This window comes from Bombus flavifrons, chromosome 2 (assembly GCF_040668555.2).
Source record: "Bombus flavifrons isolate JBK064 chromosome 2, iyBomFlav1_principal, whole genome shotgun sequence".
Classification (NCBI taxonomy): domain Eukaryota; kingdom Metazoa; phylum Arthropoda; class Insecta; order Hymenoptera; family Apidae; genus Bombus; species Bombus flavifrons.
This window is the reverse complement of record NC_138443.1, coordinates 6,656,942-6,674,493: the sequence shown is the minus strand read 5'-3', so window position 1 is coordinate 6,674,493 and position 17,552 is coordinate 6,656,942. Positions and strand designations below refer to the sequence as shown.

General features: G+C 37.6%; 1 protein-coding gene across 6 annotated transcripts in view; it reads left to right on the top strand.

The window, feature by feature from the left end:
• LOC138189828 (protein groucho) overlaps nt 1-17,552 on the top strand; it is a 154,428-nt gene that overhangs the window by 33,035 nt on the left and 103,841 nt on the right. For all 6 annotated transcript variants that reach the window (XM_069132015.1, XM_069132014.1, XM_069132017.1 and 3 more), the window contains exon 2: nt 8,402-8,499. In XM_069132015.1, coding sequence (XP_068988116.1) covers nt 8,402-8,499 — 98 coding nt within the window. The remainder of the gene's footprint in view (nt 1-8,401; nt 8,500-17,552) is intronic.

The following is a 17,552-nucleotide window of genomic DNA, read 5'->3' as shown; positions in this document are numbered from 1 at the left end:
TCTACTGCCCTCACTTTTTCCTAACCAAAATTGTCATCAACAAATCTGATGGTTCCTTGCGTTAGACACACCCATCACTAGCTTTCCTCCGACACAGCATCGTCTCTTTACTTCACTTTTTTTTCATCGTTAGAATAGTCAACGTGTCATTACCGGGTTTCTATCCTTAAATCAATCACTTACTTAACTTATACATACGTATCAGTGTAATTATCTTCTTTACAAAGTTGTTGGAATAAACATTAATTTATAGCTGTTAATTCAGTGTAACCTCATTTGAACCACCCCTATTATCGTAACAGAAATAAGGGGATCGATCAGTTCGTGGCGTCGATTATTTAATCGTAACGGGAATTTACGACTCCCGTTGACGTGCTTTCTCGGAATCGCGTCTCTCCGCGAATGGTCGAAAAAACAAATGCTTTGAATAATATAAATACTCCCGTGGCGTCCTGAGCGAAACATGTGATTTCGACGTGTCAGTCAGTGTTAAATGATCGCAAGAATCGATGAAATTCAATTTCGAGCAACTTAATTCAATTCTCTAAATTCAATCGTTACTTAGCCGTGCATTATTGTACATTCGCCTGGACTAAGATTACAAACTAAAATCCCATTCAAGAGTCTTACTTAAAGCGTATTTCATATATTTCCATTAATGCGAAAATGTATGTATTTTACATAGTCTGCGCTAAATCATCGTCGAAATGGAAGGAAACCAATTTCAATCGATTAAATCCACCAGGGATATTTACTCACTCGAAGAGAGAGGTGTTCGTAATCGTCGGGGATTGGGCTTTTCTCGGTGCGGTGCGCGCATTATCACGATGCACGTCGGCGGAAGCTCGTGCCGTTAAGTATAGCGTCGAGCAAGCGTGGACGAGAGAGTATGGGTGCTCCGCGGCGAAAGCCAATAAATTAATTGGATTGACCGCGGGTGGCTTTGCGCGGACAAATGGGATCAACGATTCTGCCGATCAGCAGCGCGCGTGGCTACGTCAATTCTTGCGAACCTCGAGTGTCGCTAACCCGCTCACACTCGCGCGCTTGTTTCTTCGTACGTTTGGCCTTTAAAAGGTGGCCCGTTAACCGGATGCAGGTATCCTGATGCGTTTACACGTGTTTGATATCGCTTAAAAACATGTTGGTATAAGCGATCTGCCTCGTGTACTCGGCCGTTCGAAACGAACAATGAAATACACGACAAATAAGATACGCAACGTCTCGCGTTTGACGGCTTCGTGACAACCAGCGCTACGCCAGGCACTGGCAAATATTACGTTAACTTGATAAGCGCGCCTTATCGATTCGAGAAAAGTCACAGGGGTTGTTTTCTGTCATAAACGACGTATCGAGTTTTATCGTGCTCGCTGCTTCGCCAACTCTTCACGCTTCGTTCTACTCGCGAGAAAACTCTTGTCGCACACGCTGTGATTTAGGGGAGTGGTTTGGTCGAGATAACGCTGTGTGGAAGGCTGGCTCGAGGAAAAATCAACCTCGATAAGTTGTTCTCTAGTTCGATGGATGCGTTACGGGTTGATTATCGAGGGAATACTTTGTTCGTTGTTTCTCGATTTTAGCTATGGCGGCTGTGGAGTAATAACTTACTTTCGCTATCTACGAATAATTATTACTACAATAAGTTCAATAATAGACAGTTACAATAAGTTTAATAATAGTCCCAGACCGATATTTGATATCTCCTCTTCGTTTTATTATTAGTCTAATATCGAGTTACTAAGATTTCTAGTGTACAAATTTGTTGATTTAAATATATTTTCAAATATCACTGTCTCTGGTATATACGCACTTCTACAGTTGAATATTCTGCACGCTGATTCTACACAAACTCTCAAGTATGTACAACCGATATCTATCGAACCAGAAAATTCTCGTAAAAAGAGAAACACAAGTTCTTCGCATTTGCAGAAACGTTAATTACCTCACATCGCTTTACTCTTCGAAATCTTCTTTTTACGCGTTAGCAAAATATCTCTATCATTTCCATCATCGCCGTCCATACTGTTAAGTTTGCACATTTTTTATTAAACTTGTGTTGAATAACGCGTATAGACTCTCTCTCTCTCTTTCTCTCTCTCACCCTTTCTTTGAGAGAGAAACAGAAATTGATAGAGTAGGGGAAAGGGTAGAAGAGAAAGAACATGATATATATCGAGTCGCGGAAAGCAGATAGAAGAGGTGGAGGTGTAGAGGTGGAGAACTATTTCAGCTTTTACGAGGCCGTCGTGGCGTATCCGTTTTGCGGGGTACGACGTGCAAAACGATCGATAACACGCTCGTAACGTTATTACCGACAGGTATACGGAGGTGGGTAGCAGCGGTACTACCGGTAATAATGTGGCTTTTACGGTCGTGGGCGCTGGTACAGCTGCCGCCAAAGTCGGTAAGCGTGGGTTTCCATCGGGCTCTCAAATGCCGGAGCAGCAACCGAATTTGCGCCACTATTTCCGCCGTTCCTGACACTCTCTCGCGCTCGCTGTTTCACCAGGAATAAAAGCTAGATCCGGGATACGTGGTGTGGATCTTTATCGATCGCGGAAAGGACGACCGTTGCGAGACAACTCGAGATATCTTTGGTCGCTGCGGAAAATCCGGCTGACGTGTCGCCTGAAATGTCGTTTCGCTACACGTTTCCTCCTTTGAATTGTAAGCACTCGTTTCGAAGCTTTTCTCGAACAATGTCACAAATTTGAGGCTGCAATGTAAATTTCATGAATCACCGAATACAAACCTCTCGTGTTGAAATATTTGAAACTGTTTCGGCCTAGAATATTTTATGTTCCTACTGTGTACTAACCCTTTCGATACGAATTTTTCTTTTAACAGTAACCGCCTAATGGTAATTACGTTAATACGTAATACTATATAATGCAACAGAAATTTGAAAAATGAAGAAAAGGTTATTTGAGATTCTCATTTGTAGTAGGATCGTATTAGGTTGTCCGAAAAGTTTCTTTCGTTTTATGAGGAAATAATAGACGCACAACGTTTTTTTGTTTTATATTATTTTGTCGAATTACGTACAATCCATTTTTTACTGTTGAGATAAACACCGCGACATTTCACAAACTTGGTTTCACCTTTGTACGAAGGTGTACTGTTGTAAAAAACACGTTTGCGAAAGAAAGACACTTTCCGGACAACCTAATATATCTCTATAAATCTTGATTACAACAATTTTACAACCTTTCTAAAAGTTATCTTAGCTATCTGTTGTCTCATTAGACTCAATAGGGTTAAGATAGCTACGCACTGAAACAATGTGTAAAAGTTACGCAAACGTGACTTTATCGAGCAAACGTGCCTAATAGATCGCACTTCAAATCTCACGATATATCAGCGTTTCTTAAACAGATACTGCCAGCGATGCAAAGAGGAAACTGAAGAAGTTTCCGAGTTTCTCGACGATTATCTTCATTTCTTTTCCCTCTACACCTTATTCTTCCTTTCCACCAAAAGTTAGATTGTTGGATACCGCTAATTAATGACAATTACCGGACGATTATACAAGCTGAAGTCGAGACGATTATCCTGGAAAGGGTAGCAGCGATAGTCGGTTGCGTCTTTACACTCGACGAGGCAATATCTGGCGCAGGTTTTACGAGAAACTTCTCTTCCGACGAATATTCGCTGGGGTAGGAAGAAACAATGTTTCTCGCGGTCGACGAGAGTCGATTTCTATCTAAAGTGTTTCCTCAAGTATTTTTTTCCTCGCGCTTCCTCGCTCTTACGAGCAAGCTTTTACGAGCTGAAATTGTCGGTGGCGAGGAGAGCGAAGCGAGGCTCGCGCGTACACGTCTATGGGGTACGCGCAGGTTTAAACTGGAGGCGTAATCAGCGAACGGAAGCCAAAGCAGCGGCACGATTTCCGCCGCTTATGCCGGCTGCGTTCGTGTGTGCATGCCTCGAGGCGGCTGCTTACGTGGGCCGTGACAAGTGCATCCGGCACATCGAAGTATTACCGTTTGTTCCGTACGCAATCACGACGTCCGATTACGCTTCGAAAATACTCGATTCCCATCTAAGCAAGTCCGCGCCATTCATACGAGCGTTTGCTAGAAAGCCAACGGAAGATCCGGACTGTCGTATAGCGACGTCGTAAAATTAATTAGGAGTGAAATAAACCCATTAAGCAGCGTTATATTTTCATAAATACTTTAAATTGTAGAATCAGATCGTGGAGTCTATGTGGAAGAAACAGCGATGAAAAAGATAGTCCGTTAATGCTTTTTTCGGAGTACTTTTTTCATAGTCACAACGTTGAAACACGGAAAAGATTATTAATTGCATGGTTGACACGAATGCATAAATTGTTTCACAGCGAGATAAACAATTTTTTTAAATTCGTCTATGGTTTCATAACTTTGAAACGGAGCTGGGTAAATATTACTTCAAACAGGAAATAGTAAATAGCTTTTTTATATTAAATCAAACGAGTATTTTTAAGAATAAAATATTTTATTTGTTGGAACAAATTTTTGTAATAGTGTTTACAATTGTATTTTATTTGATAGTCAAAATAGCGAGGATTTCGTTTGAAATATTTTATTTATGTTATCCTATTTTCTCTGTTATTCGTAATAATGAAATATTATTCCCAGAAATATGAACGTCTGCTCTATATCCTTATTATGTGATACAAGTGGTTTCCTAATCTCTTGGTACTTGCTTTTTTTGGTATTGTTATGTATGTTTATCGACATAACAGGCCGGATACTCATTGTCAGTTTGACATTGTTACCAGATATTATTAATTAGTGTTATTTTATCTTTCTGTAGCTCAACTTAAAAAATTACTTCAACCGCGTTTTAAATAATCATATGCGAAGATTCGACTTCGTAAACTGAAGAAATAGATGTAATTTTAGAAGAAAATGATGGCGAAATTCCAACAATCTTAGATAATTTTCTCCATTAAAGAGCAAAATTCGTATAGTACTCGCGTTTTGGCGGAAAGAAAAAGTTGTTTGTCGAAGCAAGTGTAAGTACTACAACCAATTTCTTGTTACATCTACGTACTTATCATACAGATTTATTATCAGCGTATGTATATACGGTATAGAAATGTTCGCAAGAGTTTGATGTAGATACGAAAAGATATAAACGACGTAACTAAAGGAATCATCGCAAGAAGCAAACGAATTAATTAAGTAAAAACGGAAGATGTAATACTCGATTACATATGTGGCGATGGCAAACTTTTTACGACAGTGGAAGAATCTGAATTTAAGTAATTAATATCCGGACTCAGAAAATTGAAATCAGAGGTAAAGTGTATGTGTCGTAAAAGTCTGGTTATGAAAATGTGTACAAAATATAAAGATACGATAGGAAATATAAAAGAAGAAATATAAAAGACTTAGAACGGATAAAATATGTCTGTACAACCGCTGATATATGGTCTTGCTTTCGGAGAAGCTTTATCGGCATGACTGTACATTGGATAGATACAAATTTTAACGTCAGTCGAAAGCTATAGTTTACTCGCGATTAGAATATCCTCACACACACGCTCGAATTGCGGCCATAATCGTGCATGTACATAAACGATTTAATTTATGTTCTAATAAAATTACGTATACCGTTACGGATAATGGAAGTAATTTCTATAAAGTTTTTAAAAAATTTCATTATAATATTCAGGCATTTGAGCCTGCGGAACAAGCATCGGAATATACGGAACAGGAACAAACATTAAGTTTCTGCAGTGTGGATGATATTTTGAACACAGCAGATGCTGAAGATAAGTATCATAATATTCATAAGCATCGTAGATGTTGTAGCCACACGCTGACTTTAATTGCTACTAAAGACTCGAATAAAGTTGCCGAAGAACATTTCGGTTATAAAAAAATGTACGAGTCTGCCATGTTAAGATGTTCATGTTTCTGGAACAAAACTAACAGATCCGGATCAAAAGCAAACAACACGATGCCCAACACGATGAAACTCACTGTACGACAGTATAAGAGAATCACTGAATGCAGAATCGAAATATTCGATATACCATCATTCACCTTCGCAAACGTTGAATTCCTAAGAGAATATGAGCGTTGTACGCGACCAATTGCCTATGCTTTGGATAAACTGCAAGGGGATAATGTCTATATGGTTGGCATTCCTCCGTGGATTTTGGCTGTAGAACATAATTTGCAAGATGTCGGGTCGTAGAAAATGTTACAGAAGCCTTGAGATACCCTTGAAGTTTCATTTGATATCATGTTTGACAACTCGGTTTCATCATTCGTACGACTTTTCAGAGAGTGCAAATGATTACATAATTGCGACTGTTAGTCATCCAGTATGGAAATTACGGTGAGTTTCAAACGATTTAGTGGAAGATAGACGCAATTACATTAAAGAAATAGCAGATCCTGATAAGCAAAATTAATGTTTTCGCAAAGCAAAGTATAAGATACGACAGAATTAGATGATTTCTCTTCATTCATGGAAAAACCTAGTGAGGATATTGCCGATGATGATTGTAACTTAGGTGATAATGATTCACGAATTCAAAATATCACGAGATACAAATATATGAAACAATTATTTTTAAAACATAATACAACGATATCATCGTCTTCCCCAGTTGAAGGATTGTGTTTAGCCTCGTTTGATTAAGTTTGTGTCAGCGAAGGTGTAGCCTAAACGACGAAAATGTTGAGCGATGCACCCCCTGTTGCATGCAAATAGCCATACTAGAAAAGAGAAATAAATTTATTTTGGCGATATTATGGTTTCTTGCGTTTTAGTATCACTTCTTTCCTCCACCTATTTTCATCGTTAAGATATTTTAAAATATCTTATTTTATGTTTTACAGTATCGACATAAAAAAATTTTATTTCACGAAATTTCGTTGTCTATTTAAAATAGTATTTTGTTTGGATCATCGAACAGCGATTACTTGAAGTAGCATTTGACATACTTTTCCTCTAAATTTTGCCCAGCTTTGCTTTGAAAGAATTAAAACAGAATAGAATTTCCATGTACGATATAATTCTCACAGCTTCTTTTTGCGCAACACTTTCCAAGTTGTAACTTTTATAAAGATTACCTACTAGGTGGCTTGAATTTTTCTGAGACTCAGTGGAATATAAGATGTTATCGTAAATAAAATTACATTTTTGCAAACTTTACTCTGGATATTATAACGTGCATTGTTATATTATTGCGTTCATTGTTAAAAATCCGTCTCAAAAGTTTTCAATTTACTACTTCGCTGTATCTCTAGCCGATCTACGAACACCACCTTCGATAAAATCATGACAAGCCTCTCTCGTCGTCTGTTGATCAAATTCACATCACTGTTTTCACACGATCTATTTGACTGAGCTTTTCGTCCAATGAAAATTCGAGACACGAGGAAATATTTTCCTGACTCTCTCACCGTGTCGGCTTCGGGTTCGCTCGGTTGCAAACAAGATCAAGCAGAGTCGTTTAAGGGTAACCTTTTAGTCGTCTACCGCTTCCAGGGCTTCCTTTTTCATCGTTGATGCTCTCTACGCTGGCTCGCACGGCAAAGTACATTATAGATCAGAAGTTCGGAACCGCACTTTGATGGTAGATCGTAAATGAATTGGTTTATGAGAATTTGATAGGAAGTGCGGTCAGCTGTTAGGTATCGTTCAGAGAGATGGAATTTCGATTGTTTAAATAAAGTTAGTTGCTGTTATATTCTTTTTTGTTATGTACTTGATCGAGCCATGGTGCACAGATTTTTAACGATTTAATTAGCATAACATTGAAAGGGGGAGGCAGACGTACTTCTTTTCTAAGTTAGCCAGTTATTTTTTTTTTTTAACAAAAATAACAACGTTGCATCAAAAATAAGTCCAAAGGGTATTTTTAATTAATCGATGGCAGAAACGTATATCTCAGATCGTTTCGTAACGAAAATATAACGCGCCTTCACCGAGAATAAATACAATTAATACCTCATTAAAATACAACACTGCGTAAAAGGGTTAAAATGATTTTCATCAACGCATAGATAAATCTTTACTTTTCCGTTTTACGATAAAACGTAAATAAGGTGCACAGCTAAATGCATATCTAATAATACTAAGGAACTAGTCTCAAAGCATTGTTCTACAATCAGGGCAATGTTATTTGATTTCATCTAGAAATCAGTTAAAGGCTAATTATACCCGTTTGTCTGCTTTATTGTAAAATGTAACAATGCAGGCAATGGTTTTAAACGTGTTTCGCATTTTTCCGCGGTCAAGTCGTGAGATAAAGAGTTCGTGCGTGAAAATTTGTTCGTTTATCCTTGGGAACGATTTTTATATAAAGGGAACGGCAGGCAGTGCGTTTCGACGAGTAAAAAACATTTCGGATCGACCGAGAAGCCAATCTTATGCGTTTTATTTGATGTTTCAGGGTCCACCGCAACCCGGCCAGCAATATAAATTCTCGATCGGCGAGTTGTGCGATCGTATCAAGGAGGACTTCAACTTTCTTCAGACACAATATCACAGGTAAATCTTTATTTTCAATGATCGTAAATCAAGCCCTCCCACCTGATCCTTTGAACGTATTTTTACGATTGGAAAACACGTGTAACGTTTCCTCGTTGGCATTTGCGTCACGGCAATTTAACGTAGCGACGGTCACGATCAGTAGAAAAAAGAAAAACAAAAGAGATGGCGGTTTAATTTCAGTTGCAAATTGAACGAAAGTTGCACCATGGTTTAATGTTTCTTTTTTTCTGTATCTTTCTCGATCGACCGTTCGAAGAGATACATATCTGATTACAGTAAGACGTAAGAAACGTTGTATCACTTATAATTATTCGCGCAAGTGTACGCTGTCAGGAGAAGTTATGCCGCGCATATGAAATAATAATACGGCTGTCAATCGTAAATTAAGTAAAAATGTAGGGTTGCGTGAATTATTTATTCTTTTTTATCGTTCGAATGATGGAAGATAAGAGAAGGAGATAACGATGGACCCGAAGGAATTCAATTTTAATATTTGCAATGGTGTATTTATGCTATTAAGTTACGATATATCGTTCCTATATCATTGCTTATCTTTAAATTATAATCTATGTATAATATTTGCTTTGTTTTATACCTCTATACAATCCAAATGTGTAACAGAAGAGAGCTCGAATAATTAATTAAACGATATTGCACTTTGCGTACTATTCAAGCAAAATGGATTTCTCATGTGAAAACTGGAAGAATCTATACGTATTATTTCACGTGCACATTTTTTCGTAGCTGATACTTTCGAATTAAACAAAAAAAGGAAATTCAATAAAAATAAAATAAAAATTGAAATTCCGCTAGTTTGCGGTTTATCTACTCCAAAACCGATATATCTAGTTATTTTATCTTTTCAATCACGTTCCGTTAGTCCCGTACTTTTCCTGACAATCGTCATAGTAGTATTTATTCTCCTGACAGAGTAATTAATCGACCACAGTCAATTCTTCGGACATACGCCGGATCTTATCTCGGAAATGTTTGCGCAAACGTCGTGTCGCCGCGTAGGCGAACCGAACAGAGACAAACCGACAGATGTAGGCAGAGAATTGTTTGTCCAAGCGGAAGCTATGCACACTGAAGTATGCACATAGCCTAGAGGACGAGGAGGCCTCTCGGTTTCGATTCTATGCACGCGTGTTACGCGTTTATCAGCCATTCAGTTTCTTCGCCAACCGTCTCGTAACACATTTTCTTTTTGACACACCGCCTGTGAGTCAATTCCTCTGCCCGCTGCTCTCTAGCCACGTCGAATGTATTTTATACTGCTTTTCAGATCTTTAGAGTTTTAGTAGTCTGTGAATTCTTTATATCGTATTCTGATAAATACCGGTTTGAAAAGTTGATCGTACACGTAAATAGCTGACATATGGTCTTGGAACGAAAACATTATGACGTGCTTGTCGTTGATACATTGTATATCAGAATTGAATTTTCATTTTATGTTACCTGTTTTCATGTCCAATTTTTTTTTTCTTTTGTTTGATCACTTGTCAGTCAGTGGAAGGAAGGTATACATACATTCCGACAAATCTTTGTTACTTTGCATCGTTCAAATTAATTTTCTTTATTTTATTAAAATGAAATTTTTCTCAAATATGACTCTACGTAGAATTTATTAAATTAGACATTGTTATAGTTAAACTGCAGATTTTTGTTCAGATTCACATCACTACGAATACAATCGAAGATTTCTTTCTTCTATTATATAAATATAAGAAAAAGTATTCAAGTTCGTGTATTTTATATATATTGAGATATGTATAATTTTGTGTGTTAGACTAGATTGACCGCGTAGTAGTGACACACGTATGTCAATATGATTGTGTGGAAGTATGTGTGTGCGCGGCGTCTCGAAAAACAGATGAATGTAACTCGTTGATAGTCTGATATGGAAGAGGGTGAGACAAAGAAAGTGCTGAGACGCGTGCAAATGTATATCGACGGAAATCCTGGAAATCGTTTATTAAATAAATCTAAAACTATTTTAATTTGAATTCTAAGCGTAACCTTAGTGTTCCTTTACTTTTATTTCGGCAATTAAGATCCACAATTCTCAACAATATACTGTGTACATTCTGTAGATTACTGCAATTCGAAATATTTCACAACTGCGTACAAATTCTGTTTGCACCTCGACAATCTATAGTAATTATAATTCAGCGCCGAAATTCCAACTAATATACATATATACAATAAAAAAATTCCAATTACCTGATAAAAAGGGTGGAAACGATGTTCGAAAAGTTTTTAGCAAATCTAGACGAATCTCATATTTTTCACTCAGCCCACCCGTTAAGCGTTCTTATGACCGACCGCTCGAAATAAATAACGTCGTAAAAACGGTAACAAGTATAGGAATATAGAAGGTAATCGGCAGAGATAGGAATCGGGTACACGCAAAGCGAGTAAACCGGGCAGCGAAGAAAAGTTGCCTGATAAGGGAACTTTCTTCGTTCGAAGTGTCGGTTTTCACCGTGTGCCTGGCGATCCTTATCTACGGCTTGACACGTTAATTTATGTTCCGACCCTTTAACGTGTTAATTCGCGGCGTCACGTGCCGCACGATTTCCACCGACGACGGAAACTTAAATTGCTGTTTCGTGTCACAACGACACGAGGGCCAGAGAGCAGGGGATAAAGAGAGATAGCGAAGCAGAGGAAACTATAAAGACAGAGAGAAAGAGAAAGAGAGAGAGAGAGAGGAGAAACCCGGGAGCTGTGTGCATACGCGCATGCATGCATAAATATGTGCGAGACGTACGTGAGCCGCGTGCGACATTTCCACGCGCTCATGCAACTATACAGGACGGTCAGAAAGTAGCCAATTTCGCACTCGGTGCACACCAACTCTTCCGGAGAGTGCTCGATTTTTCCTCGGCCATACCTCGCACCTCTCTCGCACGGTTCGAAGCGAGCTGCGCCGTTCAAACGAGACGAGAATGAAAATATTTGCCGCGGCGACGCGTACGTACTCGTAACTGATGATCGTAACACTTTCCGCTAAAACTCTGTCTGATCATGCGTTACTGTATGTCACAGGTGTTGAAAATTTGTTAGTTAACGTGTCTGGTGTTCGACAGAGAAAAAAAGTACTTAAACCTTTGCACTCGTATGTCGAGTGTGATCCGACATCAGTTTTTATCTCAGGAGCTCCTTTGTCGAGTCCCACTTGACATTATCTCATGTCCACCTTTTTTTGTGAAACGTACGAAAGAAAACCAGGATTGCATCCTGGAAATTGTTTCAAGATATATCATACACTTAACAATCACAAAATACAACAATAGTGTGAATAAAACTGGTATTTAAGTGAATTTGTTTCTTCCTTTATTTATTTAAATTCTCTTATTTTTTAGATAAAGTAAATTTCAAATAAAACACTTAAAAGCGTTGCGAGCTGACGGTAACGAAATTGAAATTAAATTCGCAGTGCAAAGGGTTAAGTGGTCTGTTCGTGTATGTAATTCGAGTACGAATGAGACAAGGTTGAAGTAGAATTAAGAAGTAGAATTAGTAGAAGATGGAAGTTGTAACTATCAAGTACGTAAAATGTATAATTGGTGTGGGAGAAATTAACACGAAGAATGTATAGGAATATGTATAATGCCAGGAAAGAAAGAAGCTTCTGTTCGTATATCTTACGAAAGATTATTTTAATTATCGAAAATATATCATTTTAAGAGAAATTAGGAATAGTGTTGTCCGTTCTGATAATCTTAACATTATACGGCATAGAACTTCAAATGAGATTATTTCGCTTGTTCTTGTTTCCCCACTATCCTGATTATTTTTATCTTCAGTTCTCTCTATCCGATCATTCCGTTTATGCTTATTTTCTCTCTAATTATTACGATCTAGTGTTCTAGGAAGATGTAGTAGAGTAGCGTAATCTATTATTAGCAGTCGTATAATTAATCGGTTATTGAAGTAGATATCGTGAAGTACGTAGAAAGGAAGTTTCATACTTTGCAATTTTAATTTGTAAATATAAAGTGTGGCAGAATATAAGCGAACGAAAGATATTTTATTAAGATAAATTGTCTTTGTAAACATTTCAAATTTCATGTTAATTTACTATGTACGGAATTTGAAATAGAATATCTTTATTGTTAGTTACATCGTCGGATAAATATGTATAAACTAACTGATTATATTCATTCTTTAAGTTTCCATGATACGTTCAACTTGAGTTTGAATAAAAAATAGTTCATCTATTACGTAACTAATAAATAATTATCGAATATGACTCGATAAAATATATTTTATTTTTAAAAATATTTATAAGATCACGAAAATCATTTGCATTTTGGAATTTATAATTGAAAATTATCGCATAATCATTTTCGAGGTTCTATTCAGTTGGCAACTAAGTGATTGCGGATTTTGTCAATACTAACGATAAAACGAAGCTTCTAGAGTTCTAACGTTAATTGGATGACATTTTGATTTTTGTTCTATACATATTCTCTCAACACTATGATAATGTGAAAATACCATAATAATGCCATGTTGATAATTCCACGCTTCACTTATACACGTTTTCAGGTATTCCTTATCCACATCTATTTTCTGATCAATTCTTACTTTTATTGTCGTTTTATAATTACAAAGATCAATCGGTTTAATCCAGCTGAACCGGATCGAGTTAAATAAAATTGAGCTATTTAGATCGGTCGACCGTTGAGTCGATTCAGATCGAAACGAGTTGGATTAAATGAAATTGAACCGAATTGCTTTAGATTGGATTAAAGCGAGTTAAGTTCGTTTGGGCCGAATCCGCGTAAGTCGTTTGGGTCCGGCTAAGTCGAGTCAGAACGATTTGAATCAAGTTGAATCAGATTGAAAAGCTACGTCAATCCGATCTCTTCGAACCGAATTGAGTTCGATCGATGAAATGCGATCGAAGTACGATCATCCAATCTGAATCTGACCGAAGCACTTTCTCTAAACGTTATCTTTAAACTTTCATACAAATCCTTAAAAATTGATAATTATATAAAACGGCTTATAAAAACATGCGAAGAATGTGAATTTGATTCACCTCACTGCTACTTTCTTCACTTTTTCTGCATCTTAAAATATCATTTTTGAAATACTTTCATCGATAAAAAAGTGTGGAATATTCAACAGCTATCTATAAAATATTGAAAAACTACCTGTATTTTAATAATATCCATTGATATACCATCTCTATTTCAGATTGTATCTATAGATGCAAGAATAATAACAGGTTTAGTAATTGAATAACGCAATATATGAAACAAAATAATTCAATACAGGGAAATACTTGAAAAATCTATATCCAATTTAATCAGACAAACATCCTAAAAAATTGTATAACGCGCCGGTTTTTAATCCAATTACCAATCAAAGCACCCAATTTGGCGTATTCACAATTTGCACATACGCGCGTATATTTCTAAAAAAAAGGAAAAAAAAAAAGAGAAACGAAAGGAAATGTACATAGACGAAAACACATTTCTCTCTCGATTGAATGATTTATTTTCGACAATGTTCGATCAGAACGCAACAAATGCCGGGCGCGTTGCCGGGAATAACACGGGTAGAAAGATTGCATAAACCGCAGCGGAGAATTTTCCGCGCAAACAGCGCGATCGTATAGAATAATTCATTTTATGTCTGTATTATACGCTCGATGATGCGGAAAGTGGCGGAGACCGCGTTAGTTTTATTATCAAACACGGTACGCTCGGATAAATGCTTTCGCGGACTCGATTCCGCATAAGTATGCTCACGTTATATAGGGTGTGACGATGAGAGGTGGAAGGGAACGAGAGGGCTATAAATTTGCCGTTTACAAATTGAGAGAGCTCGAACCGTGGTGAATTTCGTAACGGCTGTACGCTCGCGATGAGGAACAGGTGCGCGTTTCCGCGTATTTATGTCTTGGAACGTTCAGGTGGAGAGAAGCGGACTCGATAAGACGGCTTGTAAATTGTTGCACCGCGTCAATCTGAAATAATTAATGGGCTCCACGAGCCCGCTCACCCAACCAGAATTATCGAACGATCGATCGTTAATATCGTATTAATTTATCGTGATGTAGTCGAACGGATGGTGTCATTTATTTTTCCCTTTCAATTGCCCCTTATACAGATATTGAAATTCAATGAGGATTACGTCTTTTCCAGACTACTGTGACACGGCATATTTTACGGTAACTTTCTTCGTCTTTGAGCGTGTCATGGTTTATATTTTGAAAAATTCTTCGATCCTCGTTATTGAAAAAATTCGTGTTCCAAAAAAGTTCTGCAAGCCGTTCAAACACTTTTGCTATTTTTGTAACCGTGGAAAGATACCAAACGCAAAAACACGAGTTCGGTTTATATCACAGAAAAAGCCTACGCATAAACACAAGAAGGATTCGATATGAATCGATTTAATATCTCTCTCATCCATTCTGCAAGGTTGGAAAATAACATTCTGAGAAAAACACGATCACAGTGAAATAGTCTTTCTGAGTTTATTAAAGTTTATTAAAAGAACATGTAATTTGCAGCGCGCTAAATCGAACAACGCCCTCTGCTGAATAATTCAACCGACCCTTTTAAAGCAAACGATCGTCCACGTTCGTAAAAACGTTCGTGAGCCTCGTTACGAGTATCGAGCGTATAGATCGCCATCGACCAGCAACCGGAAGGGCTATTTTACGCAGCCACGACGACTGTCCTGTACACGCGCGATATAACATTGTCTGTCGATCACACGGGTCGTGTCGCGCCACTATAGTTTCGCGGCTGGAACAGCAAAAGGTCGAAGCACGCCGGGCATTCGATGGACATTCGCTTCCGCGATTCGAGGATCCAACGGAGAACAATAATTGCCTATCAATTCCCATCGATGGGTGCCTCTCGTTGCGTCGCAATGCCTTCCGCCATCAACTCACGCGAATCCTACAATTTCTCTGCTAACCGACGCGGCTGCGAGATTAGTTAATCGCCTTGGATGTTTTTTCCTTCCGGTAGACCTGTCTCATCCAATTATGCTTTAACGAATGATAGTTAGTTGCCGGATTGTTTGCTTTTATCGAACGTTTCCGCGACTGATAATTATTGGATTGGTAACTAAGTGATAGCGGATTTTGTCATTAGATGGTATTGACAAAATCCGCAAGTTGCCAACACAATAGATATCGGAGATACGATACATTACGTACGGAAAGTGGCTGTGTGAAGTATGTCTTGCAGCATGTATCTACAGGGTGTAGCAGTAATCGTAGTACGATCAACGAGACAGCGATTTTACGTGGAAAGTTAAGTGGGAAATGTGGAACAGAATTTGTTCGTACGACGCTCTTCGTTTTCGAGTAAATCGAGTTTGTGGAAATTTATCGTGTATTTTTTAACTTGACTAACTGCGGATTGTACAGGATTGAATAATCAGGGAAAATAAATTGGAAATGTAGGGAAAATTTGTTCACAGAATTTCGGAGAAAATGAAACTTCAATATTTATCAAGTACCTACTCGTGTAGCAGGGCAATTTTTAATTAGACATGTTCAAACTCTATTTTTTTTTTTTTTTTTTTTTTCGAATGAAACCTTAAACGTAAAAATTTTGTCTCTACATTTTTCACATATTTCCACCTGTAGAATATACTCCTGCTGATTGCATAATCGTAACCAGTCGCTAATTAACCAGCTTCAGGTGTATAGAAAATATATCGAAAAGATTGAATTCTATCGAAAACGAAGCATCGCATGGAATAAAAGAAATGTTATCGTATATTTTCGATTTATCTTTTCACATAGAATCATCTGCTTGCTGATTGTATCACAGAACATCGTGTATATGCATCGTGGTATGGCAGTTGCGGAAAGGGGAAGTCGTTTTGCCACAGAGCGAGTTTTATGAGGATGTTCATTGGGTTATTACTCTGCGTTCGAAGCTGTTTGCAGGAGGCCGCTGCTCTTACTCCGTTCGTTGTCACGAATTAGCCAACCTGATTCCTTTTTCTTCTCTCGTTTCTCTTTTCCCATTCTTTTACCAAGCTCTTTGTTTTCCCCTTCGTACGTAACAATTTTTCTCGTTAGTTTCATTGTCAACGCGAAACGCGAACGTGCGCACGTTTTAATTTAATGCTGCGACTATGACGACGGCTGCGATGAAGGCAAACGACACAAGGAACGAATGAACGAACGAAGAAACAAAGGCTGTGCGCGTTCACAAGGGCTGCTGGATATTAATGCTGTGTTCTTGTTCCCTTTATACAGCCTTAAATTGGAATGCGAGAAACTGGCCAGTGAAAAAATAGAGACACACAGGCATTACACGATGACAAGCCAAGAGGGAAAAGAGCGAAACAGAAGAAATTGGAAAAAAAAAAAAATGAAAAGAAAGAAAGGATATGTTTACACACAGTATACCATTCACTCGTTGTCCTCAGATTACGGAACCCATGTTGGTAGTTTTTTTCCGCCTTTACTCGAGCCACATTCATTCAGCGACTTCCATATCGCAAATACAACTTCGTCATCAAATATACTGAAAGCGTGAAAATCAATCGAGATATAAATTTCGTTTACAAATATCCATTTTGTATACTGTGATTTACGGAAGTATATTTGTAATATCCTTATAATGGACAATTATTATGAGTTTTTCAGGGTTTTAAGAAATTGATTAATTTTTTAATCTCGTTACTCCAATTACTTTAATTCGACTTACTACATTCAAAAAGAGTGTTTGTAACATCATCGCTTCTTTCTGCTTTTCAATTTATAGAGTTGATCGATACCAAACATTTTGCAATTTCATTAACACTGTAATGGGACACGACTGTCATGATTACATTGGTAAAATTTGAAATCAATCTAGAAACATGCGTAAAAGTTACGACACATTTACCGCAAATATATGTGTGTTTATTAAAAAAGATTAGTATACGTGATATCTTAACACTAGAACTACCACACCAGTGAAATTGACTGATTTTATAATTTTATTTGAAAATTCCTACTTCATGTTATATCTCTTTTCCGCAATGATGTAATGACTTCCGCAACGATAACTAAAAGA